We start from the raw sequence: 27,751 nt of genomic DNA on the forward strand, positions 1-27,751 counted from the left end.
GAGCGAAGGGCGGGCTTCCGCCCGACGTTTTGTACAAAGTTGGGCCCAGAATCCGTCGATCAGTGTGAGTCGGGCTTTCATCCATAAGGCCGACCGAGCGCCTTCATGTGCGACATCCGAGGATCAATTCCCTACCATGACACCGTACTACGTCCTCCTAGCGTCTGTCTAATAAATAGAGTTTTGCCATATCCTCAGTGACAATGTGAGTCAATACCGGCTGGCCGGATTGCCGTTTTGTGCCGTCAACAGTCATACATGGACGCACGCACACACACATACACACAATGTACCTGACCTGATAAATGGCTCCTGCGGGAAATGTCATGTCTCGACCGAGCAATATCCGGGTCCCGGCATATATTCAAGACCCGCAAATCGGCCGATTCAATCACTTGACTCAGCTGGCTCGTTTGGGCAATACTATAGTGAAGACACAAAAGGCTGGCCCCCAGTTTCGCGATTTGCTCTGGGGACCGAGTCTAGATGCAGATGATGCTTTACTCTAGTTTACATCTGCAACTTTGGAGAGACGGCACACGTCTTGGCGTTATCGTTGCTATTGATCAGATGAGTATGTTGCCGTATCAATAGGTGCTACCTTGGTTGCGGCAGGCCACATTTTAGCCCTTTTGGCCGTCTGTCACATTTAAAGGAGCTGCAAGTTTCTTGGTTTTGTGCGGTACATGAGTAGTTGAACAAGGTAATGGATGATGGAAGTAATCCCACGACTCTACAGAATACACTTCCTTACCAAAAAAGGGTCACGGTGTTAATTTGAGAGAGGAAGAGGGGCTGCTGACACAAGACTCAGCCGTGTGCCGTCAAACGTTGTTAGACACCTCCCTGGTAGGTAGGTAGTAGATTCTTCCCACCCAGTTGATCAAGACGCGCAAGGTGAAACTCAAATACAATCCTACTTCTTACTGTCATTGGGGAATCCTGCGTAAAAAGGTACACCTTTTTTTACCATCCCACTCTGCCCCCTTCTCGGGGGATCACTACGGTCCTGTCCCGAAGGAGCACCACGGTGCCTTGACCCACTCCCCACGTGGCAACGCCTTTCTGCATAGTATAGTCCATCTACCCAACGTAGTCAATGTAAGGCGCTCTCACTCAGCAGTTGTCCGTCTCGGTTGGCACGGTAGGATTTTGGGGGGACCCCTTGACCGAGCTGGGCTGTCCAGAGGGGGATTTTCTTACTCCCCCTCCTCTCTCCCAGTTTCATAATTGGACGCGTCCATTGAAATATTTAAAAAAGAATATATCGGCTACGGGCTAGAATTACAAATCCAATAAGGAACAACAATGGGCGTTTGCCAAAGGGGCGGTATGGTCAGGGGGTTGGTCCGCCGATAAGTCAAGGGCTCGCTTCCTATAAGCTTTCTTATCGCTCAGCTTATTACTCTCTTGCGCAGGTTCTCGGCTTTGCGGCTGAAATTATGGGGTACAAGCTGCTTACATCGTCTACTTTTAGGGTCTACCGTTTGTGGCAGAGTAGCCATGTACCGCGAGAAACCTCGATGTACAGGCTCTAGAGAATTTGATTCCGTCTGTTCAGCCATATATAACCCCCTGTATGAATGTATTGCAACGAAAAACCGCCTGGGAAATCAGTTTGTGATATCGAAGCTGAGTATGAGTGACCATCACGACAGAGTAATGCCCATAACGCTTTCTACTCAATTTACCATGCTTACGAGGGCGACAAGGCACATGAACATTGGATATGACTACAACGCGTTGAGTTGCTCGCCTCATTTCTGACCCGGATCATATCATCAAAATCACAGTACTGTTTTGTCAATTCTGTAGTGATTCGGTGATTTTGTAGTAAGAGTATATCACGGGCACGTATCACGACCAGAAAGATTTTGCTGTACAGAAATGAAGTGCGCACTGAATTGCACAGAGCTGTTATTTTTAAACGTCGATTTGCCATTGTTACCAGCCTCAAGAACTTCGCGGAAACTTTGGGTTGAACCTGTTCATCATCATTTTAGAATAGAAACGAAGTAAATGGTTGATACATTGCTGAGATAGTAGTTATTCATCACAGATCTCGAGAATATGCTGTCAAGATATTGATAAGCAGTAGGTAGCTTCCAATGTCAATATCCATTTGTGTTAGATTCCAGGCGCCAAAGCATATGATGAGGAAAGTGAAAATGCTTAGACAACCACCAATGAATTATGCAGAGACAACTTATTGCACTGTAAATCTCCTGAATTTTCCGAAGAGTCATATTGCTTTGGATAGAATGTGATATCAACTGTTCGCTCACTCTGCACGGAGTTTCTGCATACCCCTTTTCCTCTTTCCGCCAACCTCCTTGTTCTCCTCGATTTCCAGAAGTGCCTCCCTCTTCTTCTCGCTGACGAGCTTGAGCGCATCTCTGACTACTCTGGTCTCTAGGTTGACACCCTCCTCCTCCCAGGCCACCAGATCGCGACCAACTCTGGTCTCAATAGCATGGACAAGGTCAACGTCACGTTGGCCAACAAAGCTCACCGCGTCACCCTTGCGTCCGGCACGAGCGGTACGACCAACTCTGTGGATGTAGTCATCTGGCTCTCTGGGCAGATCGTAATTGATAACCAACGAGACCTCTGGGATGTCGAGACCTCTAGCGGCCACATCTGTAGCCACCAGGATACGCGCTGCTGAAGCCCTGAATCTCCCCAGGTTGTCTATCCTCTGGCGCTGTGGCAGCTTGGAGTGAAGTGATGTCACCCTATGGTCCAAGAGTCGTAGCAAATGATGCAGGTATTCTGCAGTGCTCGTCCGATTGCAAAACAGAATAATGGACTTTTCCGCGTTCGCGTCAGTGAGGAGCAGTTCATGAAGGTAATGCTCCTTGTGCGTGACGGGCACCTGAAGGTACATTTGGTTCAATGTGGCAGGAATAGCAAGCACTTGCGTGTCAACTTCACATAGGAAAGGCGCCGGTTTGCCTGGTTTCCGGGGAAGGTTCTCCAAGGCCCGCACTTCGGGAGTCATGGTTGCGGTGAAGAGCAGAGTCTGCCTCTCTGAAGCGGGAGGCAGCACACGTAAACATTGTTCTGGCTTGTCATTAGTTTCATGCTCAGGCGAAGAAGGGGGTTATCGAAGATCAACATACCGATATCAGGCAGCATCGAGCCCGGACCCTCTGACAATAATCTATCGGCTTCATCGAGCACCAAGAACTTGACTCTTCGAAGGCCACACCATGTGTCTTCGCCAGAGCTACGGATATGATCTGCGAGGCGCCCCGGCGTCGCAACAATGACGTGCGGGCGCTGAGCGATTGCGATTGCCTGTGCTCTCATATCAGCACCACCTGTGACTAAGATGGCCTTTACGGTCTGTGCAGACGAAATGGCCTTGACTTGCTCCATGATTTGGAGGGCAAGCTCTCTGCTTTGTGTTAGCTGCCAGTTATTAAGATAGGGTTGAGGCTATGTTTGTTTACACACCTGGTTGCTGTCAAGATCACTGCAAAGATGGCACTTGGATCCTCGGCCAATTTCTGCAAGATAGGGGCGGCAAACGCGACTGTCTTTCCTGAACCAGTACGACTTCCTCCGATGCAATCCCTTCCTGCTAAGATTTCAGGAATACATGCTTTCTGAATGCCCGTAGGCCGCTTGATGGCCATATTGGAAAGCGACTGAACCAGCCATGGCCGCAGGCTCAAGGATTCGAAAGTGACTTTTGGGTCTACTGGCACAGATGTTGCTGTTGGTATATTCATAGCCATGGGTTTCACTGGCTGCGAAGCTTCTGGAGCAGCCGGGGCACGTTTCTTTCCAATGCGCGACGGAGCCTGTATCGAGGAGATCACAGAGGTCTCGTATGGCTCATCGTCCTCTGGCTCCACCTCGATCTCAACGCTCACCTTGCGCTTCTTTCGAGGGGCATCGCTGTCCAAGGCATCCGAATCAGAGGCATCGTCGCCTTCGCTAGAGCCTTCATCGTCGCTGCTAGCCTCTGACTGCGATGCAAGAGAGACGACTTCCAGCTCCTCGGTATGAGCCGGGCGCGACTTCTTGGCGCCGCTGGTCCTGGAGGGCATAGCGAAGAGAAGCGAAGCGGCTCCGCTAGGAAAAACAAGGATGAAGAACAGAAGAGGGTTGAGTCTTCTGTATTGGAACACTCGGACGCAAGTTGTTATAATTCGACTGCTCCTTTGCAGGGATTTGTGCTGCAAACAGTAGCAATCAGATATGTCAGAATGCCAACGATAATGTAAGACTGCATACGCCAGACGTAGTGCTACACTTGGACAAGACTGATGGAGTCGATTCCTATCAAGATTGTTTGTTGGGTACTCAATAGGAATGTCGTTGCCAAATATCGTGACTGCAATATCAAAATGTGAAAATCTTTGGACTTCGCGCTTACCGTTAAAAAAAATCCATGGTGGGGCAGCTTACAAGGTACGTACCCCTTTGGATCTTTTTTGGCCTTTGGGGGTCAATCGATGTGGAGACCAAAGTTAGATGGCAACATTGAAACAAGCACTACAATACTACGGAATACTACACTGGGCAGTCTTATTACATCAATACACCTACTCTAATGCGCAAGTGTGAATGGAGAGAGATATTGATTGAGCGAGTGAGTTTTGCTGAGTGGTCGTAGTTTGTGGGTTGAGAAGCCAGTATTATTAGATCATGTCCAGAAGTGCAGTCACTGAGAAGCCCGTCCAATGAGACCAGGATTGAATGCTTTAGGCGCCCGGGGTTTGGAACCGATCGAATTAGACGTGCATGGCAGCATTGATCGCATCCATAGAGATGACGCCTCTCTCATTTCGCTGATTCTGTATTTGTGGTTTCGAAAGCCATCTCGAGCAGGATTTGCAGCAGGAGGAGCTGACGGCACTCGGTAATGACGCCGCCTTGTGCGTTTGAAGCCACCAAGTCCAGCATCAATAATACATGTCTATTATAGAGCACATATCCAGATACACAAATGATCTGCAGATTATATGATACCTGGGGAATAGTGCTGGTAATGAGGTAATTTATGCAAATTGGTTGGTCTCGTAGCAATCGATTCCAGTTCCAACCGGCATGTGCAAGTTGTCAAATTGTACCTGATACCTGAAGAAGCCCACGTACGCACAAGATAGTCTGTTTATTTGTATACTTGGAATTTTAGCAACGGCAGTAATGCGTTTCCCAACCCTCGCAGGTTGATTGGCGTCTGCGGTATTGCTTGCGCTATTAGCGTTCGATCTGTCATTTTCTCCCCCACTGCTCAAAGATCAATACTCTGTACGAGGCATTAACAAATCGCATTGCCGATGTTCATATTAGGAAGCCTTGATGACATGTATGCAGATGGTAAGCAGCAGTATTCGATATTGCCCAAGAAGACATTCGGCCCCCAAAGGCCCAACGGTGCCCTCCGCAAATATTTCAGCCCCAAAACGCGCCCAGATGACCGCCGTGATACCCGTGACGGTTTCCCCCACACCATCAGTATAAGTGGTGGCCATTTGGGTCGTACTGGATTGTATCGCGAGTGAAGGTCAAGTCTGTGTAGTACAATTTGAAGTCTCGCCGGTCCGCTATAAAGTTATTCTTCATGTGTCGGGCAGATACAAGCTGCGATGAGTAAAACCTACATATGTGGTCTCAAGGTTCAAGTCGTACTGCTCTAAAGATTGTATGATATCAAAGCCAAGACACTCCATGAAAAGGCATGTGTACTACGTAGATGCCCGGGATATATATCTATCGTTCTCTCTGCCATTACTTCGAAGTGACGTGATCCATGGAACATGCTCTTTTCATGATAACCATCCATGTTCCTTCGATGACGCTCCAAGCCAAATGGCGTTGGAGGTGGGATGACAACGGAGCTCCAGGTTGTTATTGCAATGGTTATTAGTATGTTTTGTTCCTCGTAGATGATGAGGTGAGAATGAGATGGATCATGGGAAGGCAGACAAGCAACCAGGGTCCACCTGCATCGTCGTACAACTAATTGTGTGCATTGCGCACTAATAACAACGAGGTAGCTTGAATATTTTAAGTTGAACAGTTCTGGATAACTGCAAAGCCATTTGCCCTAGTGCAGAACTCCAATTGCGCCGTTTCAGCGGGAAGTCTCTCCAATGGACGCCCACAGCCGCCACGGTGGGCTGCCTTGGCTTGCTTGGGCTGAGATCCCCCCCCTACATTACTTCTTTTCATCCTTACCTGGCAAGCAACCTGGAGCAGGCAATCCAAAGCCCCTTTGGGGCCATAATGAAGTGTTCCTGTCTCTGTGTGACACGAGAGCGCGTGGAGCGGGCGAGACAAATGAGAAAGATGGAAGCACTCTGTTATTGTCTACAACAGGGCCATACATCCATACATGCATGGTTAGAATGTTCGCATATCTGCCTTTATAATGCCCTGTCAATTCCCTTCCCCCCGTCCATCGATATCGACGTATCTAGGACTCGCACAGCACTCAGCTACATTACACTTACTCCATATTATCCATTATATGTTCCGTGTCTCCCTCCTCTTTGCTAGCAAGCGTCATTTGCGACTTGCATTTCGCTAGCCGCCAGGCCCTGTCTCGAGTGAAGATCACGAAACGGTCCAGTGTCAAACTCCCCGAGCCGGGCTAAGCTTTACTTCTTTCTGAATGGAGCCATAGCTGTTTCGATACGTAAACCTTCCATCTCGTCACGCCCCCTAGCCAATCTCACAGACGAACCAAGCAAAAGTCTGACAAGTCAGAGCTCCCTCGGCGACTGGACAAGCACAAGACAAGAAGGGGAGACGGAAACTCACGCCAAAGCAGTCTGACCATTTCCCGTCCGTCAATCAGCTCTCTCGGTCCGCTCGCCCTGCAACGACAGACCAAAGGCAGCTTCTTGTCGCCCAACCCAGAGCCCTTCTCCACTGGCCCGTCGAGGCGTCTCTTTTGGCGCTGGAGAGAGTGTGTGCCGACATCCTTGCCTAGCACAGTCCCCACAGCCGAGAGTCCAGGGTCTCTGTGGTCCGCCCGCTTCGCTCGATCGGTCTCCGCTTTCAAGAAGAGAGGAGAGGGCAGCAGAGGTATTGGCACGAGCTGCTGCTGCTGCTGCTGCTGCTGCTGGCTGCGGGACAAAACCCAACGGCCACTGAAATCAGGAGGGGAAGGGCACATTTCAACCATCCCATCCACTCAGCCATTCACCTAGCGAGCGAGTGCATACAGCTTCCGACCAACTGCTTCTCGCCTGCTTCGCTTTTCTTTACTCTGCTTCATATTCAGCACGTGTCACTGCAGCTGCTTCTTTTCACCGTTGTTTATCCTTTCGCTCAAGAAGATATACGTCCGCCTCGTTTGGATATATCTTTTTCTTTCTAACCTTTGCCATCCATCGCCTATTACTTTTTAGCTTGCATGACCGTTTGCTTTTACCCGTCCGATTGTTGGCCGACTCCCCATTCCGCACTGCTACCTACCTTAGCTTTCTTGTAACTCATTTCAAGTACAAGTCACCAGTATACAGCGCGGCCGCGTTTGTTGCTGCCTCGTCCTCGTCCTGGTCAGAGTCTGCCGTCACTTATCGTTGACGGGAAGCGACAGATACAAGTTGGATCGGCCCTACTCGACTACGTTCCACAACGACAAGAACAAGTGCTTGCTGGATCTCCAACTGGGCAGCCCTTAGCAGCGACTATATCTGCATCTGCATCGTCATTTCTTGGTTTTCTGTACGACAAAATGGCTGAGCCGGGCCCTCATTCAGGGGCACCTCATGTTAGTGAGCCTATTCTTCTTTGTGCTGCGTTTGACGTGCCTTTCCTTTGTCCTCCCATCCGACTCGTGTTTTGGTTAGAAAAGTCTCCAAATGTGCCGCTCTGGTCATCAGCAGAAATACTGACGTACCCTTACCATGAAGGCTCCCATCCCTTCCCTCGAGACACCGCCACCTGCGCCTCCGATAGTGACGCCTGCGAACCCGAGTCCGGTTCCCATGATGAACTCACCAGCTCCTTTGCTTCGGCCTGCTATTGGGGGCGGGAGAGCGAGCGGCGCCAGAACGCCGAGACTTGGACTGGCGATCCCTCCCTCGCCGAACGTGAAGGCAGTGGGCGGTGCAGCAGCTGGTGGCAGGCCACAGCTGCCAACCTTGCATCTGGCTACTCCCATGGGCAGTACCGTAGTGCCGTGCGAACAACAACCGAGACAGATTAGTATTCAACCGGGACAATCCGCAAGTGGCGGCAGTGAGAGTAGTGCAGCACATTCAAGGTCGGGCAGTTTTGGACCCTTGGATGGCAGGGCGAGCAATCCTACCTCGGCAGGCTCGCAGTTCTCTGCTCTGTCCTTCGCATCACAATACGGCATTGGGTCGAGACCACAAGGGACACCCGATCCAATCTCGGCGGCTGTCTCTCTTTATTCGGAAAAGAGTGAGGGAGGCGTTGGTATGGAACGAGACGGCAGCATGCAGGGCCTGGAAAACAGCTTTGACAAGCTGGCTTTAGAGAAGGCGCGGACCGCCGATGTAGAAGACTTGGACGACGAAGGCTGGAGGATTGCCAGCGTGGAAAAGAGAATCGTGGAACTCGGCGGCCTAGGCGAAGGAGCAGGAGGCGCCGTAACAAGGTGCAAATTGACTGGTGGAAACACCGTCTTCGCACTCAAGGTAAGCCTTCCAGGCTCTTGTTGGTAAGCTCGTTTTAGCTGACCAGAATGTCATCTAGGTCATCACCACCAACCCGGATCCCGATATCAAGCGACAGATTGTGCGGGAAATCAATTTCAACAAGAGCTGTGCTTCCGACCATATCTGCAGATATTATGGCGCCTTTGTCGATCCTGCCACAGCTACCATTTCGATCGCAATGGAGTTTTGTGAAGGTGGTTCTCTCGACAGCATCTACAAGGAAGTCAAGCGGCTTGGTGGACGGACGGGCGAAAAGGTCCTGGGTAAGATCGCAGAGGGTGTGCTCGGCGGTCTCACATATCTTCACAGCAAAAAGATCATCCACCGTGATATCAAGCCCAGCAACATCTTGCTCTGTCGCAATGGTGCTGTCAAGCTTTGCGACTTCGGTGTTTCGGGAGACTTTGGAACAAAAGGCGAGGCCAACACCTTTATTGGTACGAGCTACTACATGGCGCCTGAGCGAATTACAGGACAAAGCTATACAATCACTTCGGATGTTTGGTCAACAGGTGTCACGCTTCTCGAAGTAGCACAGCACCGCTTCCCATTCCCTGCCGATGGAACAGAAATGCAGCCAAAAGCTGGCCTGATCGACCTGCTCACATACATTGTCCGACAGGAGATACCAAAACTCAAGGATGAGCCGGATTCGAATATCTACTGGAGCGACAGTTTCAAATATTTCATAGAATGCTGGTAAGTAAAGTTGTCAAGTACAAGACAAGGCCAGATACTGACTCGATTCGCAGTTTGGAGAAAGAACCAAGTCGCAGAGCTACTCCATGGAGGATGCTAGAACACCCTTGGATGGTTGAAATGAAGACAAAGCGTGTCAACATGGAGAAATATCTGTCTCAGGTATGGGGATGGGACGAAGCAACCAAAGCTGCCTGAGTAAGCATATCAATGCTCGCCTCGAGAACACGCGGAGGAAATATGCAGCAGATATCTGGCTTTTGGATACCCTGTTGGAAAAATACGTACAATCTCTGCCAACACAGAGAACTAGATCGCTGCAGAAATAATTGGTGGCTATCAGCGTCCGCACTTGATTGACAGAAAACAGCAGAAGCAAGCTTGGCCAGTCTGAAGGACCGGGGTATCTTGGACGAATCTCAACACATCAGGGTAGTTGATCCAAGGAACCCCTTCATGCGCGCATCGAATTATTCTTTTTGGGAACATGGGTTGAATGGTTGGACGGACGGGTCAGATAATCTGAATGAGAACGTATCAGATCCCATTGTGGCCATGCGATTAACTTCTGACGCCCCATCAATAGAGTGAGCACCAACGATGAGCTGCAGACTGTGGCATTGGGGGCCAATATCCATCTCAACACGTGGCGTGACAAGGACCCCGTCGGTTCAAGTCGTCGCTGACGCTCAGCCTCACGCACGCATGTAACGGTGCAGAGCGGACGGTTACAATATTGACCACGCCTCAGGCACGCACATGCATTACCACGTGGGCTTTGCCCGGCATGTAATGTCGACAGTTTCAAGGTGCTTGAGTCTATTCCGTAAAAGTTTATGAATCTCCGGCTCTCGTCTATCGGAGTATCTTTTTTTTTTTGTCCCTGCCAGACGCCGATAATGTAGTCCATGTCAAGTTCAGCCGCATCATACAAGAAGAATTTTCACCTGCGACGATTACTCAGGTAGGTAAGCTGATTCAGTTGGAGAACCTGAGGGTTCCTTTCTATGTACACCGATTCGACACATCGTACATCATGTCTCAGAAGGCATTTCTCGCTGTAAAACAAGGTCTTGGTTGATCATGCAAACAAGTTATATTCGACCTTCACGGACGTCAACACTATCTGGCATAAGCAGATGTCTTGGCAGATAGGTCGTCGTGTGTCTTTGACATATGGATAAGATCGAGACTTCACGGACAAGCAAACAATCAGTCTAGTAATGGCCTGTCACTGAAGATATAATATATACGCAAAGCACATTGCCGTTGCCTAAACCAAACATGAACTGGGCGAGCCTCGAAGATGGATCCTGGTCACAGTCTCGAAGGCTTGTTTGTTTCAGGACAAGCCTCGTAATTAAGCTTCACATTTTGCGGGCTCTAAAAAACTGCTGATCCATATCCGCTCAGACCCGGTTCCGCTAATTCTGTAAGCGCCGATTTTTTCCATCTGACAAATGTCTGTTATCTCTACCAAAAAAAAAAGCCAGGGCTAGTTGTCTTAATCGAAATTGTACCCTGGTAATATCAACGGTCTGCTGTGTGTAGGTTGCCATCACGATAATCTGACACTTTAATGGATAAGTCGCATTCATAAATATGACGAAAACCATATTGTCGTTTTTATAAACCGGGAGGCTCGATTGGGCTTGAGTCAAAGTGATACAAGATTGCCTCAAATGAAAGCTGCTTGGATTTACTTTATCTGCCCAGACAGCAAGAAAAGGAACCACCAATTGATGAAGTAGGGGCCGACCGCTATCTGAAGGAAGAAGCTGCCAAACTGCATTGCTGCTTTAAAACCGGCACACTCGAATTCTCATCATGGCGGTCACCGAGCTGGAGAAGCCTAGTCCGTGCGAAGATCGCGGCGCCGCAGTACCTACCTTTGTCCGGGATGATCTCTACGAGGAACGTGACACGGGAGGCGCCGGCATCGCCGTGTTCGCGACTTCATGTATAGCTTCCGGCACCCGCCTATTCTGCGAGCAGCCGCTGATAGCGGTGCCGGGCGAGGCGACGCAGCTCGGCGTGTTCCGAGCCGTGGCGGCGCTGCCGGGTCCGGACCAGCAGGCATACTGGGAATTGGCTGCCTGCTCCAAGCCGAGCAAGGACCTGGAATGGATCACCGAGTTGAGGCAGTCGTCTGGAGAGGACGAGTCCTTCAATGCCTTGGTCGAGGCGCACGAGCGCGCTTGGTCGATATACGAGACGAATCGTTTCAATATGCGTTTCCCCAATGGGGACCGCAAGTTTGGCGTCTTTTACAAGGTAAGGATACCATCCCATGTCGAAAGGGCATCAAAGTCTGGCAAAGGCCGGTGTGTATTGACTTATTCTGTCTTTTTTTTTACGCAGGCTGCTCGTTTGAACCACTCTTGTTCGCCAAACGTGTTTCATAGGTATAACCCCCTCATCAACCGGTTGACCATTCATGCGCTTCGAGATATTCAACCCGGCGAGGAGCTCAATACGTCGTATATCGACATCTGCCACCCTACTGCCACCCGGAGACAGATCCTCAAGGACTGGGGCTTCAAGTGTCAGTGCTCCGCCTGCGAGAGCAGCGATAGCCAGCGAGACCTCCTGAGCAAGAGGATCGAGGACGTCATGGTCAAGCTGAGGAAGCGCGAGGACAAGGTCAAGTCCAGACCGCACCCATGGGAGGCCAAGGAGTACTCCCGGTCCATGGCTCTCATCGAAAAGGGACTGCGTCTCATGGAGGAACACGGCATGTCCGAGACGGACACCTCGGGCTATCTGCTCTCGCTGGCAGCTACATATGGTGCGAGAACTGGTCGTCACGCGGAGGCTACCGAGTGGGCCGAGAAGCTCGTGGACGTGGAGATGAAGTGTCTTGGGGACGACAGCAACGAGTATCGGGCCGCCGTGGAGCTGGGCCGACGGATAAGTGAAGGATCGTGGTCACCGTTTTGATAATCAGCCTTGGAGTCCAAAAATTGAATTCATCATTTCAAAACAACTCTTCACTCTGAAGAGCATCAGTGCAGTAACCGCGTTTTGTCATCCCAACACTTTTTGATCAATAGAGGAGTAATCTTCAATGTTTGCTCCTTGATACCCATAGGTCCCTTCGTGAACCTCTGCCGGAATCTTGAATCCCGACTTTCGCAATTTTTGAAAGACTTGACCCGGATCATATTTCTCGGAAACCCTTCGAATCGTTTCCACCGATGCTTTGCCATACGATGCAAGGGAATCTTGGGCCAAGTTTGCATAGTTTAGATAATGCCAATTCCAATTCGCCCCAATGGACGTAGCATAGCTGTCAACATCATCAAACCACTCTCGAAAAATAGGCCATAGCTTGGCCTCATCTTCTGCACTGTGAATGCCGATGCCCAGGAGGAACATGACCCCGTTGCCGTCTTTGACGCGGTCCTCGAGGCCCAAGACATTGCCGCCTTTCGCGGCGCTGTGCCCGACGAGAGTCTGCGTAATGGGCTGGAACAAGCAGAGTGTGTTGAACCCGCTATCCGCGGGATAGTCTGGAACCAAGCGTGCAACGATCTCTTTGTGTTTTTGCACGATATATCTCATTATGCGGGCATCATTCTTGTAACCGCTCGAGAACCACAAGTGTCTAGATAACCGGCCAGTAAGCACACCAGATCAATCATGTTTGATCAAGGACAGGTTTCCACTCACCGAAAGCCATATGGCTGCGCGAGTCCAAGCTCTGCCGTGATTTCTTGCATCGGCGCAGATCTCAGCGAAGTAGCAGTAATGCCCGGCACTGACAGAAAGCCATCAAAGGCTGGTGGGAACGCGGCATTGATGGTATTGTCGAGTGCAACATTGAGAATCATGCCGCCCGCCTCGGGCACATAGGCCAAGTAGGGAAGAGTCGAGCTGTTTTGATCCTTGTAGACGTTGTCGGCAAAGTCGATATAGGCATCAATGACGGCGTCGGTGGCGCCGAGGTCGTAGCCCACGACGCCGCCCCAGATATCCGTCACGCCAGGGTCCGGAAAGTCAATCACGTACATGTCGAAGCGGGTGACGAGGCCGAGGTTGCCCGAGCCGCCCTTGAGGCCTTGCCAGAGGTCCGCGTGCGCCTCGGCGTTGGCGTCAACGATGGACCCGTCGGCCAGGACGACCTCAAAGTTGTGGACATTATCGCAGCCAAACCCGTGCGAGGCCGAGTGAAACGAGTTGCCGCCTCCCGTGAGGAAACCCGCCACGCCGACGGTGCCGGCGCGCCCGCCCGTGACAGTGACGCCGTAGGGAGCGAGGGTTTCGTAGACCTGCTGCCATTGGCTTCCGGGAGGGACCGAGGCAATCTTGGTGTCGCTGTTGTATGTGGTCTTGTTGATGAATCCTTACCTTATGGGTCAATATGGCAATTCTTGCGTGACTATGAAAGGGTTTATTTGTTGCATCTGCTTACCAAAGTCAATCGTGATGCCCTCATCGACGCTATTGGAATATGCAAAAGACCCATGTCCGCCACTGCGGACGCCAAAGGAGCAATTGTTTGCCACGATAGTCCTAATAATATGTGCCACATCCTCGGTGCAGGTCGGCAGAACCATACACGTTGGCGCAAGAGCTGCGCTTCTCGACCAGTACGAATCAAGACGGTCATCGTATGAACTTGACTTTGGGAAATAGACATTGCTGCCGAGAGCCGATGCATGGAGAGCATGACACTGAAGAAGTTGGGTTATTGTCTGGGCACATTGAGCGAAGTGACTGAAACTCACGCATTCTGCATCGTGAACAGAGGCCGACACGGCGCTGATGAATGTGGTAGAGTGTGCAATGATACTGGCTATGACGAGCGACTTCATGATGTTCGAAAGAGACTTGACGCAAAGTCAATGGTCTCCATGATAGACAACAGGTTTCGAATCATGACAGGGCTCATTATAAGAGACTGGCACGATGAGGGGTAATGCGAGACACAAGCCAATAGCATTCCATGAATTATGTCTCTCAATACTTTGTTGCTCACGTCAACTTATCTTGGCGAGGCTGTAGACGTAGATGATCAACGATACACAAGCCAATGAGCCAGGACTGTCTTGAATAACTTCTTGTTCACGTCACACGAAAGCTGCATGGAGGAGATGCAAATGTGAGAGCCCATAGAGGAGAACATGTACAAAAAATGTCAGTAGAATGAATCTATTGGATATATGAGATGGTACCACCACACTTATATCATGGATGGAAATTGGGGGTGATTGCGGCGATCGATTGGGGTAATCACCAATGCCGAAGCGTCACATACAGACGGATTATACAGCGGATTACATGAATCAGGCTGAGACAAACGATTCACTGAAAGAAGAGGAGAATCATATCCAGGTGTTAATGAGAAGCAGTCAGCATGCAGTGAGATTCTCTTGGCTTGGGATGAATGGCGCCAAGTCCGTTGGGGCAAAAATGCGCATGAATAAAGGGAGCAAAGGGGTGCGCATTCTCTTGCATCAACATATTCACCTTTCAGATACAGGTCTGCCTATAGAACAAGAAGTATGCGTACCCCATACGAAGTCGACATTCTTGTCGACAGGGTTCTGATATGTATGAATCGTAAAACAGTATACTGGTGGAATGTGGTCACGAGTTACGCTCTGCTTTCCGTTTCGACTTGTTCTGTCAATCCCAGTCCAGCTACGAAACGACTGCTCGATTGGGGTTTTCTTATTAAGAAACACAAAACTATATGTGGTCGTTTGTGAAAAGAGGAAAGTCAAAGTATAACAGCCCAATTATATTGGAGAAATATGATTTTGATAAATTAAAGCTACGCCACAGTTTCGAGTAATATGTCGCTTATTCTTGCATTAAACTGCCTGCGATAAGTCAAGACGAGATTGACATGAAACTTGTTATCTGAAGAATACACGGCTTGATTGAAATGTCCAAAGTTTTAGGGGAAAAAAAAAAGATGGTTCTACGTGCAGTCTCAACTTAGCAACGTGGCTGATGGTTTCATGATGAATGGCAGAGATGAAATGTCCACTATAATCCCCCCCGGAGCCGCCTCCGGACCAGGCTCCGTTTTAGTGGGCCAAGAACTGCCCCTCGCCGCCTGGGTCGTCTTTTGGTGCTGAATGGGCTTTTCTCGCACCCCCACTACGTCACATGCTGGATCATGGAAATTACAATCTTCCTCTTGATTAGCAGCATCCCCAATTGATCCATTGTACTTTTGACTCTGGATCAGCCATGCCGGTAGGTCGGCACAGCTGAGGATAACAGCTTAGACATTGGCTCACATTAGATACCCCCAGCTCATCATCCTCGCCGGCTTCCCCACCTCGGGCAAGAGCACGCGCGCAAGGCAGCTGCACAAGTATCTCGAGGAACGGATACAGTCGCAATCGCAGCAGTCGTCGTCGGGGGGCGGCAGCAGCAGCAGCGCGCCTCCAAAGTACCGCCTCCACCTCATCTCGGACCAGTCGCTGTCCATTTCGCGGTCCGTCTACGACCTCTCGACCCTGCCGGCGCACGTCCGCTCCGCCAACGCCTCGGAAAAGGACGCTCGCGCCACCATCTACGCCGCCGTCAAGCGCGTGCTCTCGGACAAGGATATTGTCATCCTCGACGGCCTCAACTACATCAAGGGCTGGCGCTACCAGCTGCACTGCGAGGCCAAGGCCGTCAGAACCCCGAGTTGCATTCTGCAGATTGGCAGCGGCAAGGACAAGGCGCAAAAGGTCAACGAGGAGCGCCTGCAGCGGCAAAAGGACCGCGAGGCCGCTGGTGGTGAGCCGGCAGGCGATGACGAGGCCGAGGCCCCGTACTCTCCGGAGAACTGGGAGAATCTCGTGTTTCGCTATGAGGAGCCCAACCCCATGACAAGGTGGGACAGCCCGCTGTTCACGCTGGTATGGGACGACGACGAGGCGCAGACGAAGCAGGTCTTTGACGGCTTGTGGGACGCCATTGCCGGCGAGGGACGCAAGATTATCAAGCCCAACCAGGCCACCATCCAAAGGAGCCGCGACGCCGGCGGCGACTACTTGTACATTCTGGACCGGGAGACTCAGGACATTGTCAAGCGCATCCTGGATCAGCAGTCCGACGAGGGCGGAGACGAGATCGTGGTGCCCAAGGGCTCCGGCAGTGGCGATGAAACCCTCAGCATCGAGCTTCCCGCCGGGAAAAAGGTGGGGTTGCCGCAATTACAGCGCCTTCGTAGAGCGTACATGGGACTGAACCGAGGTGGTATTGGACTGGAGACGGTGGGAAATCTCTCGGGGCCGAGTCGCATTAGGGAAAGCTTTGTCAGGTATCTCAACGACTCTTTTGAGGCTGATGGATAGGCGTCGCACTGGTAGATATGGTAGACGATTTATAGACGTTTTGATACCCCATTTTAAGAAGACGACCATTTACAACTGAGATATTGTCTTTGAAGCTTTATCTTTGCAATCTCGACAAGATACTAGCTCGGTATAATGTTGGCGTCCTTGAGTGTGTCTATTGCCTGCATACATGATTCGTACTGAGGACCATGACATCATTGTCAACTTTTATGATGATTAATTTGATTTATCCGTCTCTAGGTATATACGTCTTCACACCGTCTATAAACCTTTGAAGGTCTCTAATATATATATACATGTCTAATGCCAATGGCAGTCCGATTAATGCCCATCAGCACCGGGGGCTCTCTCCGCTCGCTCGCTCATTTCATATTGATTGCTGCCGCGATTTCTGCTTCCCAACAACTTGCTGCGACTTTGTCGATTCTCAACCTTTGTGACTTTGTTCAGTGTCAGCCCAAAGCCCTCCAAGATGGCAATGGCAATCATCTCCATCACGACGGCCATGCCGATTTGAATGCTAATGTCTCCGGTGCTAATGAATGGGCTTGTGTGTTAGCCCTTCAATTTTATCCTCAAAGAAAACATGCAAAATAAAGAAATGCCAGAGATTTGTAGTACTTACAGCTGGTTAAATTTGGGGTTCCCCGAGTACATGGTCGCGGCAGCGTATGCCAGGCGGACCAGGACAAAAGGCAGAGATAAGCCGACGGCGAGGGCCAGACGCTTCTCGCCCAGCTCGGCGTGGGAGATTTGCAGAAACACCTGGACTGCGGCCAGGACGGTCAAGACAAAGCCAGCAATCATGAGCCCGAGGCCGACCTTGGACAGGGAGGGCATGGTGTAGACGCCCGTGTCGGCATAGTTGCTCCCGGCTTGGCTGCCGCCGACCGAGGTCAGGATCAGGCCGACCAGGACCACGAGCTGGACCAGCCGAATCATTCTCTCATTGACCGTGGTCTTGACCGACTTGCGGATGCTCGTCAGGGCGCGGCTGAGCAGGCCCAGCTCGACGAGGATCAGGGGAGACAGGCCGACGCTCGAGAGCACGGCGGACCCAATGTAGAGGCTGATGTTGTCGGGCTGCGATATCGTGGCCAGCTGCATCGATGGCCCAATGATGCGTGCCAGAGAAAAGATTATGAGGTAGAGCCATCCGGAGCTGCGGCCAAACCCGTGGCGTATGCACAAGAATATGGCGACGAAAAGGGCTGGTACATAAATGGCAATCTCAGCAATGGAGACTTTGTTACTCTCTGTCAAGGTCATGGCGGGAAGTTGAAGTTTAAAGTGGATGACTGAAACAGATGTATGAAAATCGCAAACAGGTAGTTGTTGATATGGTTGTAAGTGATACAGTTATAGTGTGTATATGTCGACTCGGAAAAGTAGAGGGCGCGATGTGTGTGTAAGTGCTATAGGAGATCTTGGCTGTCTTGGCTTTTTCGATTTATACCAAAGTCAAGAGCACTTGGCATTGGTCTTTATATTCTTTTTTGTTTTGCTTTCATCTTGAGTTCTTCGTGACCATATTCCAATTGCCAATATTGCGTAGTGAGGCACAGCAAAGGAAACGGCTCCCTCTGGTGTGTCTCGCTATAGGCGACAATGTTCCTAAGCGAGTGCGAGAGTCCTAAGGACCCAACGCGCTAGGCCTCAAGTTTGCTGCCTCAGCCACATTTTTGGCACCACAGATTTGGCTACTGCCTATACTTAGCGCCCAGCTATACAGCAGGAAAGGGACGCCGTCGTTGGCTCAAGTATGTCAAGAGCGAAGGATGATGATGATGATGACTGATTAGGGCCAAGTCGGTTCTCCCATTCGAGGTTAAGATGGCTGACTACTCTAACCGGGCTCATGTAGTTATTCCCGTTCGCGAACTGGCGAACCATCGAATCAGAACAATGCCGGGGGGTTTCCCTGACGCGTTCTCTCAGCTGTAGAACCATTCGTCTCACGCACCAGACCGCCATATTGTCAGCGAGCACATTGTGCTATCAATTTCAACAGCAACGTCAGGTTCTTCCTCCTGCTGCTGGAGCAGAGCACAAATGTGCGCAATGCTAGATCATTAGTGACCATGAAAGAAAATGGATAAGATGGATTGTATTTCCTTGGCAGCTCCCTATTCGCTAATTATTACCCTTCCTTTCCTTCTCTACCTGACCTAATGGGGTCACCCGGCCGATTTGAGGGCCAATGGGCATGCTGACTGGATTTGTTGGGTTTCACTGCTAAGCTCTTTGAGATATACAGTTCAATGTTCAACAATCAAAGATGCAAAGTCTTTCGAGTAAACTCTTGTCCTCCTATGACTTGAGGGGTATACCGAAACAATTCGTGAATTATTGCGCCATCCTTTCATGCCCGTTAGAAAAGCCAAGCAAAGGCTTTCAAAGGACATGATGGCGCTTCCTTCATCAGATGCCTATACATTGACATTTTACGGCGCTTAGAACGGGTTCCCCAAGAGTGTAAATATGCCTCAAAATACACCAAAGGAGCAAAAGACAAGAAAAAAAAGAAGAAGACTTCCCAAGGTCGCAAAAGTCAAGGTTGCTATTACGGCATCACGACAAAATAGTATGCTGATACTGCGAGGCCGCTTGGCCGCCTTCTTGGCCACTTCTTGGGTTGCAATTTTCTCAAGTATTTGACGCGTCACCTAGCGGAACCTCTGCCCGGTCGATCTCTCAATAGTATCTTGGCTTGGCTTGGGGCTCTGCTCATATGCCGGCCAAGGATCAAGGGGGTCGAAAGGGCTGAAGATCTGCAAAACAAGAAAAGTTCCTGCTGATAGATAATGTAGCGCAGGGACCCCTTGGGGGGGGGGGGATTACCATCAAGGGACCGTGGCTAATGCAGTGGGCCAGAGGCAGGCACCTAACCTACTATAGTACCTAAAAGCCTACCTTAACCAGACCTGCATCATGTGTTCAAGCCCTATCATGGCGTAGTCTACTTTAGAGGCTAAATAATACCCCTAGGGATGTAGACAAGCAAGCATGATAGGTGAAGGAAAGCCAAAGCGAGTGCGAGGAATCTCTTCAAGATCTATGTAGCTAACCGCGCTAGACAAGCTGAGCTGAAAAGCTTGATTCAACATTTGACTCCAAGGTTAGGTAGGTTAGTATAGTCAGTTTATCTACTTGGAAGAAGCACAGCCTGCCTCACATCTCAGTCTAGTGTAAAGAACCACATGCTTCTTTGTCTCTTCTTCTTCTTCTTCTTCTTCTTCTTCGTCATCAATGCTTTTCAAAATCTTCGAGAGAAAATCTCGGAAATGCCGCGCCAACTCCTGTACTTTGTATGACCAAGATCTTCTGCTCTCCCTGACTAACCCTGACTAAACCACATGCAGCTGTCCAAGGGCTCATAATCTTGCATATATATGTCATCCAGGTCCACCCAAAGCCAAAGAGGATCGTCAACCCAACATTCATACCCAAGAGCCATGGCACTCAATCCGAGACCGGCGCCCAGACCCGAGCAAGGAGCCCAGTTGCGACAGTGCAATCTGATAATCCCTCCGAGCAAGATCAAGATCCGCTGCTTGGCAGTCAGGGCAGGCCATTGACAAAGGTGTGAGCACTGCACGGGGGCTGCAGCTTACTCACGAGGCGACGTCCCACTGCGTCTAAGTTACTGCTGAATTCGTGCCAGTGATCCGCGTTGTGCCCCCCAGGGGGCCACGCACGCCTTTTGATAAGGGGATTGCAAGGGTTATGGAGAAGACAGAAAGAAAAAAGACAGAATACACAGTAAAGGAAACAAACAAGGCTCCCCATTGACCCGCGAGATTTGCTTCTAAACCCGCTTCGCCAATGGCCGGGCCCGTGGTCTCCATTTATACTACTTGCGCCAACCCACTTGCCTATACAGGACAAAACATCGGACGACATCCCCGTCAACTGCCGAACTGTGCCAAGACAAATGCAACGGCGGGTGGCTTTCGAGAAGGAGTCCTTCTACCTTGGGTTATATCAGCTCTTAGTACCAAGGGCTTAGGTCACGCAAGTACGTTGCGCCCAAATGCCCGGGCATCGTGACAAAAAAACACTCGCCAAATCTGGCAATGAGGTGCTTTGTCCGGCAGATGAAAAATGGAGTTGCATGGTCTATTCGCCATTGATGCGCTTTGTTGAGAGCATATCGACAAACCAGAAACCAACTCCCTTGCCGATCCGGAAAGACGTGCAGAGGAAAATGGCCCGATGCTATCAATTCTCCGTCAGGTCCCTCTCGGCTACAAAGAGCCTGGGGTTTCCCTCCCTACATTTCCGGGGAATGATGATGTTGATGCTGCAGCTTCACTCGTTCCCCAACTCTAAACATGCTTCCGATCACTGCCTCGTGGCTTCTTGCCATCTCTGCTGCCGGTCTGGCCTCTGCCACCAAGAAGAGTGCCGGCTGTGGCTCCGATAACGAGATTCCTGACCTCGGAGAACGTATCACGTACGATCTCAAGGCCAACGAGAGTCGTTCATACAGTAAGTGTATCTTGAGTTGGAGAACCACTATACTACGTTGGCTTGATAGCGGTGCTGCACATACCAAGACATGGCTCCATGGCATGTGTACCAGAGAGACAACCTGCTAACCACAAGAGTCTAATAGTGTTTTGGCTGCCCGAGCAGTACGATGGAGAGACACCGCTTCCCGTCATCATCTCGTACCATGGCGTGAGGCAGTCGCCAGCCAAGGAAGCAAACCTCGACTGGTTCACCGACCCGGCCTATAACACGGGCCAGATTGTCGTTTACCCCCAGGCCGTGGAGGCGCCAGGCACCAACGAGGTCATGTGGCAAGGTCCCAAGCAGGCCACCCAGGACGACGTGACCTTTACCCTGCAGATTCTCGACGAGATGGAGGAGCTCTTTTGCATCGACACGGACCGCGTCTACGCGAGCGGCAAGTCCGAGGGCGCGGGCTTTGTTGGCATCCTGGCCTGCAACTCGACGTCGAACCAGCGGTTCGCCGCCTACGCCCCCGTCTCGGGCGCCTTTTACCCGGGCAACAATGACGAGTCGACCAAGGGCTGTGAGAAGGAGGTGCCCATCCCTTGCGACCCGCAGCGCTGCAACATCCCCTTCCTCGAGTTCCACGGCGAGGCCGACTTCCTCGCCCCCTACGACGGTGGTCTGCAGCGCCACGAGTGCCTGCCCAACATCCCCGACTACATGCAGGAGTGGGCGGACCGCAACGAGCTGCCCAGCGAGCCCGTCGAGACCTACAACCTCACCGACGTCGCCGTCGTCTACAAGTGGAGAGAGGACGGCTTGGTCACCCACGTCTACGACGGCCCCAAGGTTGGACACGACTGGCCGTGGACCGTCGAGAACCCCGATACCGTCCGCGCCCACAGCAAGCCCTGCACTTTCAACGCCACAAGTTACATCTTTGAGTGGTTCGCCAACTTTACCCTCTCGTAAGTCTTCCTCTTTTTCTTTTTTTTTTGTGTTCCTGGTCCATCTTTTCACCCGATAATTAACATGGTCTGTCCTAGGGATTCGACTGGTTGCAGTAACAGCACCGATGAGGACTAACTATTGACGAGCTATGATATTATAGCCTGGTAGATATTTGGGTTCGATGTTTCAACAAGAAGGCATGTAGAAGTCGTACTTGGCATGACGCAGCGTCTGTAGATTGTTTGTAGCGTAGATATAGGTACACCGTATATATATGGGAAGTGATACTAGGCCGTAATGAGTTTTTGAGCCATGAATTCACTGCATAGCTTACATCCAAAAACGCGCTGGTATGGAACTGGTCCACCAATATGATTGACGTGAACTTCAAGTATGTTTATGCACATATCAAGTAAGCAGAGCTTGGGGTATCCCGACGTTGTTGTCTCGAGCCGTAGCCGGAGGGCGTCCGCTTTGTATCAAAATATGGTGGAGTATCTCGAGCCGGGATGTCTTGTCTCACCGTGAGACTTGCCGTGGTCATTTTGATGGACCAGACTTGTCATTCTGTTATTTCTCGCGGCATTTCGAACAGGTGCAGGCCGACTGGCAGGTATCGATGGCGGTCGACATCTTGATGTTATCAAGCAAGTCGCGAGCCTCGTCAAGCCAGGTGGATCTTCTCACCAAGCGTCGAAATTTCCAAAGCCTCCGCTCTTCGCCTTCTTCCGCACAGGCTCGTCCCACGTATCTGGCACGTCTTCTTCCACGATTTCGTCCTCGACAACTTTCCCAGTGCCAGATTGACGTTTCAGGGCATCTTGCAAGTATTTGCCCACATTGCCTGCGCTGTTTGCCTGATCAACTGTGCCGTCCTGCCTTAGTCGCTTGCCTGTCCAGGTGGTCTTGTCATCTTCAGTTCCACCTTGCAACGCAATATTTTTCCTTTCCTCTTCTTTACGTTCTCGATCGTTCTTGGCCTTTTGAAACTCCTCGAATGGATCCAGATATACTACAATGTCTTTGATGACAATTTTGTTCAATGGACGGTCACTGCCATCCGTGGGTACATCCTCCATCTTCTTGAGTACATCCAATCCGCCAACAACCTTGCCAAATATCGTATGTTTTTGATCAAGGTGCTTGACAGGTCGATAGGTGATGAAAAACTGACTAGAGTTGGTGTTCTTGCCCTTGTTTGCCATGCTCAGCATACCGCGTGAATCATGCGTCAAAGGTCCTTGAAACTCGTCGGCAAAGTTTTTCTTCCAAATGCTCTCTCCGCCGCGGCCTGTGCCCGTTGGATCTCCACCTTGTATCATAAAGTTCCGTATATTCCGGTGGAAGGAAATGCCTCTGTAATATCCAGTTTGCGCAAGACGGACAAAATTCCACACGGCTTTTGGTGCATATTCGGGATGGAGTTCGATATTCAGATCGCCAAGGTTGGTCTCCATCCGTGCGTAACCCTTGTGTTTTATCCGCTTTGGCTTAAGCATATATTCTTCCTCAGTCATTATAGCTCGCTCGCCGCTCGTTTCCGGAGTGAGACCAGTCGAGGTGAAGGAGGCGGCAGCACGCCCAGTTGTGTATACAGCCGAATTGTCTGCGCGCTTCTTGTCCTGGATCATAGATTGTCGGGGCACATTGGTGCCGGTGGCTTTTGCAAGTGCTTTAGAGCGATTGACGTCGCCTCCTGCCTCTCGTTCCCGCCGCGCCTTCTCAACAGCCTCTTTTGCCCGGAGGACCTTGTCGCCGACTCTTCCTAGCGCGCTGATGTTGACGTTGCCCTCTTTCCTCTCTTCCTCTTGCTGTTTCGTCAGCAAGGCGTCCTCGCCGTCCTTGAGATACTTGAATTGGCTCAAATCCCGACTCGCCGCGTTCTGGGGATCCTGCAAGGTAATGATATCTGAGCGACCAAACTCCTTGTCGTCAACCAGGTCTCTCCACATCTTGGCCTTGATGTTCATGCGATCGACAGTTTCCCAAGCGAAAACGTTGGCATAAGTTCCGTGCCGAATGGCAACAATGTGAGTGTTGTCGGTGAAGACCTTGAATGTGACAGGATCAATCAGGTCGCCTTGAGCATCGCCATCCGTGCGGCTCGCATCGAAGTCACCGTTTCGCGCAAAGTTGAGCTTGAAAAGATCTTTGAGCTGCAGAGGCTTGCCGTCGACGGGGTTTGTGTCGTGCGAGTCGAGCCATTTCGAAATGACCTCGAGGTCAAATATTGTTCCATCAGCCGTGCAGACTGGGTTCTTGAAGGGCTGAAGAGAGGCGGCACAAAAGTTGAAAGGCAGACGCTTGAAAGAACCAGCACCGGCGCGAGCTTGCGCGCCCGTTGATGCAGAGAAACCGTCCGACGACGACCACTCCGAATGGGTGATGTACAGCTTGTCCGTGCCTTTACCCATGTTCGCTGTGTATGGGGTAGACGAGAGAGAGAAAGAAAAGTCACAGCAAACGAAATGTATGGCTTTCTTAAAGCTCTACAGGTATGTTGGTTAGGTCGTTAGCTGCATCAGCAATACTAGGTACTTTGATGATGAAAGTAGCTGCTTATCTTATCGCTACCTGCTCTCATTTAGGTGGCAGGGAATTGGACCTCTGAGGGAGAACAAGACCCCCAAGTTTTGCGTGGCCCATGTACGTTAGCGCGTGGTTTTAGCGCAGGCCAGAGCTGTTTCGGGCGCTAGCCAGGCCAGCTTGCGTATGGCGATCCGCTACGGAACGAACGTCAAGGGGTAAAAGGTCGCTGGTCTGAAATGTTTCCAAAGTGTAGGCCAAGCGCAACAGCGTGCCTTGGCTCTGAGCTGTCCATTTCCCACAGCCTCGAAGCTTTCCAATTCCTTCAGCACCTCCTTCTCATGTGAACAACAAGATTCTCTCTCGAGGCGCGGCCAGCATTATATCACCCATCAGCTGCGCAACACATTAGTTGCGACAGCTCAGATTTCCCCAGACCCCGAGGCAAAGAGCAAGCGCTAGTACAGCGGGCAGTGGACAGATTTACAAGGCCCAGGCTGAGGCTGCCAGTCCGGTTGCAGCACGACTGACGATTTGAGAGCGACGAGGAACAAACGAGGCCAACGCACAGCGCCATCATGAAGTGGTGGACCTCTTCTCTGCTCCTGCTGAGCTCGTCCCTGTGGGCGGCTCATGCATTGGAGGTTCAATTAGTGAGTGACGTCCCGGCTGCCCGGCTGGACGGCCATCGCAGCCCACATATGATGAAGAGCTAACAATCATTCAGGACCAAACGGCGGAAGGTCGACAAAAGTGCAATGGTTTGTCGCGTCTCACCTCCTTCTAGGAGTTCTCTAACAACGAGCTTCAGGAATGTACAGCAAGCAAGCTTGGGGCGGCCCCGAAGACCCATTCATCTCCATCGTGTTCCCAAAGACCGACATCCCCGATAACCAAGATCCTATTGTATCTGTCGTGGTATTCGAATGGAAAGACCAGTCTCTCGTCGGCAAACAGGTAGACCCGAATTCCTATGAGCGAGAGCTCATTTGTACCAACGATGCCGTTACCATGGGCTATTGCGATGAATCGGATCTGGGCGAGTTCATTCTCGCGCCTAATGCAACCGAGCAGAGCAACAACTTGGTACTTACCCAGGCGATGCATCTGAAGAGCTCTGCCCCGATCAAGTACATGATCAAAAAGACTGGCTACTACTGTGTGGGTGCCAAGGGTTTCAACACTGAAGAGTTCATGGGAATCATTGAGTTCCGCGAGGCATACGGCGAGTTGCCTGCAACTCAGATTCCAAAGCTCCCATTCTACGGTGGTATCACTATTCTGTACGCGGTGGTGGTTGTCTTTTGGGGCTTCCTATACTACCAGCATCGATATGATATACGTAAGTGATTGGCTGTGCTGCTTGGTGTAGGCAATGAGACTGACTCTAATCTAGTTCCTGTTCAGAACTATATCACCGCAATCCTGGTATTTTTGGTTGTCGAAATGTTGATGACGTGGGGTTTCTATGGTAGGCACCTCCTCAGAGGGACTCTTGGTATTAGATACTGATATCCTGCAGACTATTTGAACAGCAATGGCTCCAACGTTGGCGCCCGCGTCTTGCTGATTATCGTTGCCGTCCTGAACGCCTTCCGCAACTCGTTCTCGTTCTTTCTGCTCTTGATCGTGTGCATGGGCTACGGAGTGGTCAAGCCTTCGCTCGGAAAAACCATGACCTATGTCCGTTATTTGGCAATCGCCCACTTCATCTTCGGACTGGTATATGCGATTACCAGTCTCCTGGTTTCTCCTGACACTGCCAGTAAGTCCCTTCTCTCCACGCAAACCTGCTAGATGATATACTGAGATGAGCTAGGCCCATTCGTTCTCCTCATTGTACTCCCTCTGGCCGGTACCTTGACTGCCTTTTATGTTTGGACCTTGAACTCCCTGAACTTCACGCTTAAGGATCTCCGTGAACGCAAGCAGACCGTGAAAGAAGCCATGTATAAGAAGCTCTGGTGGTGCATCTTGATTTCGATCATGGTGATCTTTGGCTTCTTCTTTTTCAACTCGTTTTCTTTCGCGTCCGCAACGGACCCGGACTATGTGCCTTTCCACTGGAAGTCACGCTGGTTCATTCTCGACGGCTGGCTCAACCTGGTCTACTTTGCTGACGTTGCCTGGGTGGCGTACGTGTGGCGCCCAACCGCAAACAACAGACGTTTTGCCATGAGTGACGAGATTGCCCAAGACGAAGACGGCGGCTTTGAGTTTGCAGATGTCGGCAACCCAGATGACTCTGACGATGATGAAGAGGCTATTATTGGAACAAAGCCTCCTGCTCCGCGACAACCGATCTCGTCTTCGTATGCCCAGCCGTCGAGTACCCAACAACGGGAGGGCAATGCGAGAGCCGAAAGCCCAAGAGACTCGTTCGATGATGGTGAGACGATATTCGCAGTCGGTGAAGACGGCGACAAGTTTAGTGATGACGAGGACGATGAGGAGAGATCGAAATTGGTGCCAGGAAAGAAGTAAGGATCTTGATTGACGGCGCGCGAATAGCACTCCAAGTAACCGAGGAGGGATCACAATCTTTGAGTGTATAATAGCAAAATGCTTGGGGATAAATAATGGCGTTGGTGGACACTATAGCATCATTTGCATCAGCCGGGTCAGAGTGGTTATTGTGTATTTCAGTCATGAAATCACTGATTTGGCCAAATGCTTGTCGTACTTGTCCCTCGAGCATTGTAGAACGGAGGCTGCATTGGGCGATTTTTTTTTTTCATTGAATCTCCATATTGAATCTCCATACCTAGATGAATATGCTCATGTTCCCTTTCTGCATAGTTTCAGGCCATTCTTCCGTACGGAAGGCCCTTCTGCCCCCTCTCTGATCCCATACAGGCGCATCACCTCTGCTTGATCACCCTGACGTTCCTGTGCGCCTTTGAGGAGGCGGACTGCCAGCTCGGTGCTTTAGGGCCTCGTCTTGGGGTCTTATCTACCAGTGAGAGACCTACTTAAGGAAAACAGAGAGAGAAAAAAAGACAGAGAGAGAGAGAGAGAAGAAAGAGAAAAAAGAGAGAGAAAAAGAGAGAAAAGAGAGGGTGTTACCGACCACGTTGACCAGACATTGGTGACGGTGCTTGCCAACATGAGATATCCTAATATATAAACTCTATTTTTCACGATCAATAGACTCCC

At 50.8% G+C, this 27,751-nt stretch overlaps 10 protein-coding genes across 10 annotated transcripts; 5 read left to right on the forward strand and 5 right to left on the reverse strand.

Annotated features, from left to right (window-relative positions):
- Positions 1-2,281: 2,281 nt before the first annotated feature.
- PFICI_05556 (ATP-dependent RNA helicase DBP8) lies at positions 2,282-4,058 on the reverse strand (the record flags this gene model as incomplete). The annotated part of the gene is made up of 3 exons (XM_007834137.1): positions 2,282-3,063; positions 3,123-3,403; positions 3,460-4,058. The coding sequence occupies 3 exons, from the start codon at positions 4,056-4,058 to the stop codon at positions 2,282-2,284; spliced, it is 1,662 nt and encodes a 553-aa protein (XP_007832328.1).
- Positions 4,059-7,874: 3,816 nt separating this feature from the next.
- PFICI_05557 (uncharacterized protein) lies at positions 7,875-9,548 on the forward strand (the record flags this gene model as incomplete). Its single annotated transcript, XM_007834138.1, has 3 exons — positions 7,875-8,630; positions 8,689-9,350; positions 9,404-9,548. 3 exons carry the CDS (start codon positions 7,875-7,877, stop codon positions 9,546-9,548), a joined length of 1,563 nt encoding a protein of 520 aa, XP_007832329.1.
- A 1,629-nt stretch (positions 9,549-11,177) lies between these two features.
- Positions 11,178-12,290, forward strand: PFICI_05558 (uncharacterized protein; the record flags this gene model as incomplete). Its single annotated transcript, XM_007834139.1, has 2 exons — positions 11,178-11,624; positions 11,712-12,290. 2 exons carry the CDS (start codon positions 11,178-11,180, stop codon positions 12,288-12,290), a joined length of 1,026 nt encoding a protein of 341 aa, XP_007832330.1.
- Positions 12,291-12,377: 87 nt separating this feature from the next.
- PFICI_05559 (uncharacterized protein) lies at positions 12,378-14,167 on the reverse strand (the record flags this gene model as incomplete). Its single annotated transcript, XM_007834140.1, has 4 exons — positions 12,378-12,957; positions 13,023-13,695; positions 13,765-14,026; positions 14,081-14,167. The coding sequence occupies 4 exons, from the start codon at positions 14,165-14,167 to the stop codon at positions 12,378-12,380; spliced, it is 1,602 nt and encodes a 533-aa protein (XP_007832331.1).
- Positions 14,168-15,554: 1,387 nt separating this feature from the next.
- Positions 15,555-16,654, forward strand: PFICI_05560 (uncharacterized protein; the record flags this gene model as incomplete). The annotated part of the gene is made up of 2 exons (XM_007834141.1): positions 15,555-15,560; positions 15,620-16,654. 2 exons carry the CDS (start codon positions 15,555-15,557, stop codon positions 16,652-16,654), a joined length of 1,041 nt encoding a protein of 346 aa, XP_007832332.1.
- A 324-nt stretch (positions 16,655-16,978) lies between these two features.
- PFICI_05561 (uncharacterized protein) lies at positions 16,979-17,164 on the reverse strand (the record flags this gene model as incomplete). Its single annotated transcript, XM_007834142.1, has 1 exon — positions 16,979-17,164. One exon carries the CDS (start codon positions 17,162-17,164, stop codon positions 16,979-16,981), a length of 186 nt encoding a protein of 61 aa, XP_007832333.1.
- Positions 17,165-17,278: 114 nt separating this feature from the next.
- PFICI_05562 (uncharacterized protein) lies at positions 17,279-17,926 on the reverse strand (the record flags this gene model as incomplete). Its single annotated transcript, XM_007834143.1, has 1 exon — positions 17,279-17,926. One exon carries the CDS (start codon positions 17,924-17,926, stop codon positions 17,279-17,281), a length of 648 nt encoding a protein of 215 aa, XP_007832334.1.
- Positions 17,927-20,991: 3,065 nt separating this feature from the next.
- On the forward strand, positions 20,992-22,204 carry PFICI_05563 (uncharacterized protein; the record flags this gene model as incomplete). Its single annotated transcript, XM_007834144.1, has 3 exons — positions 20,992-21,148; positions 21,276-22,086; positions 22,165-22,204. The coding sequence occupies 3 exons, from the start codon at positions 20,992-20,994 to the stop codon at positions 22,202-22,204; spliced, it is 1,008 nt and encodes a 335-aa protein (XP_007832335.1).
- Positions 22,205-22,752: 548 nt separating this feature from the next.
- Positions 22,753-24,483, reverse strand: PFICI_05564 (Peptidyl-prolyl cis-trans isomerase-like 2; the record flags this gene model as incomplete). The annotated part of the gene is made up of 1 exon (XM_007834145.1): positions 22,753-24,483. One exon carries the CDS (start codon positions 24,481-24,483, stop codon positions 22,753-22,755), a length of 1,731 nt encoding a protein of 576 aa, XP_007832336.1.
- A 690-nt stretch (positions 24,484-25,173) lies between these two features.
- Positions 25,174-27,079, forward strand: PFICI_05565 (uncharacterized protein; the record flags this gene model as incomplete). The annotated part of the gene is made up of 6 exons (XM_007834146.1): positions 25,174-25,248; positions 25,323-25,356; positions 25,407-25,937; positions 25,992-26,066; positions 26,118-26,360; positions 26,415-27,079. The coding sequence occupies 6 exons, from the start codon at positions 25,174-25,176 to the stop codon at positions 27,077-27,079; spliced, it is 1,623 nt and encodes a 540-aa protein (XP_007832337.1).
- Between the last annotated feature and the right edge of the window lie 672 nt (positions 27,080-27,751).

Source organism: Pestalotiopsis fici, assembly GCF_000516985.1.
Source record: "Pestalotiopsis fici W106-1 unplaced genomic scaffold PFICI_Scf_3, whole genome shotgun sequence".
Classification (NCBI taxonomy): domain Eukaryota; kingdom Fungi; phylum Ascomycota; class Sordariomycetes; order Amphisphaeriales; family Sporocadaceae; genus Pestalotiopsis; species Pestalotiopsis fici.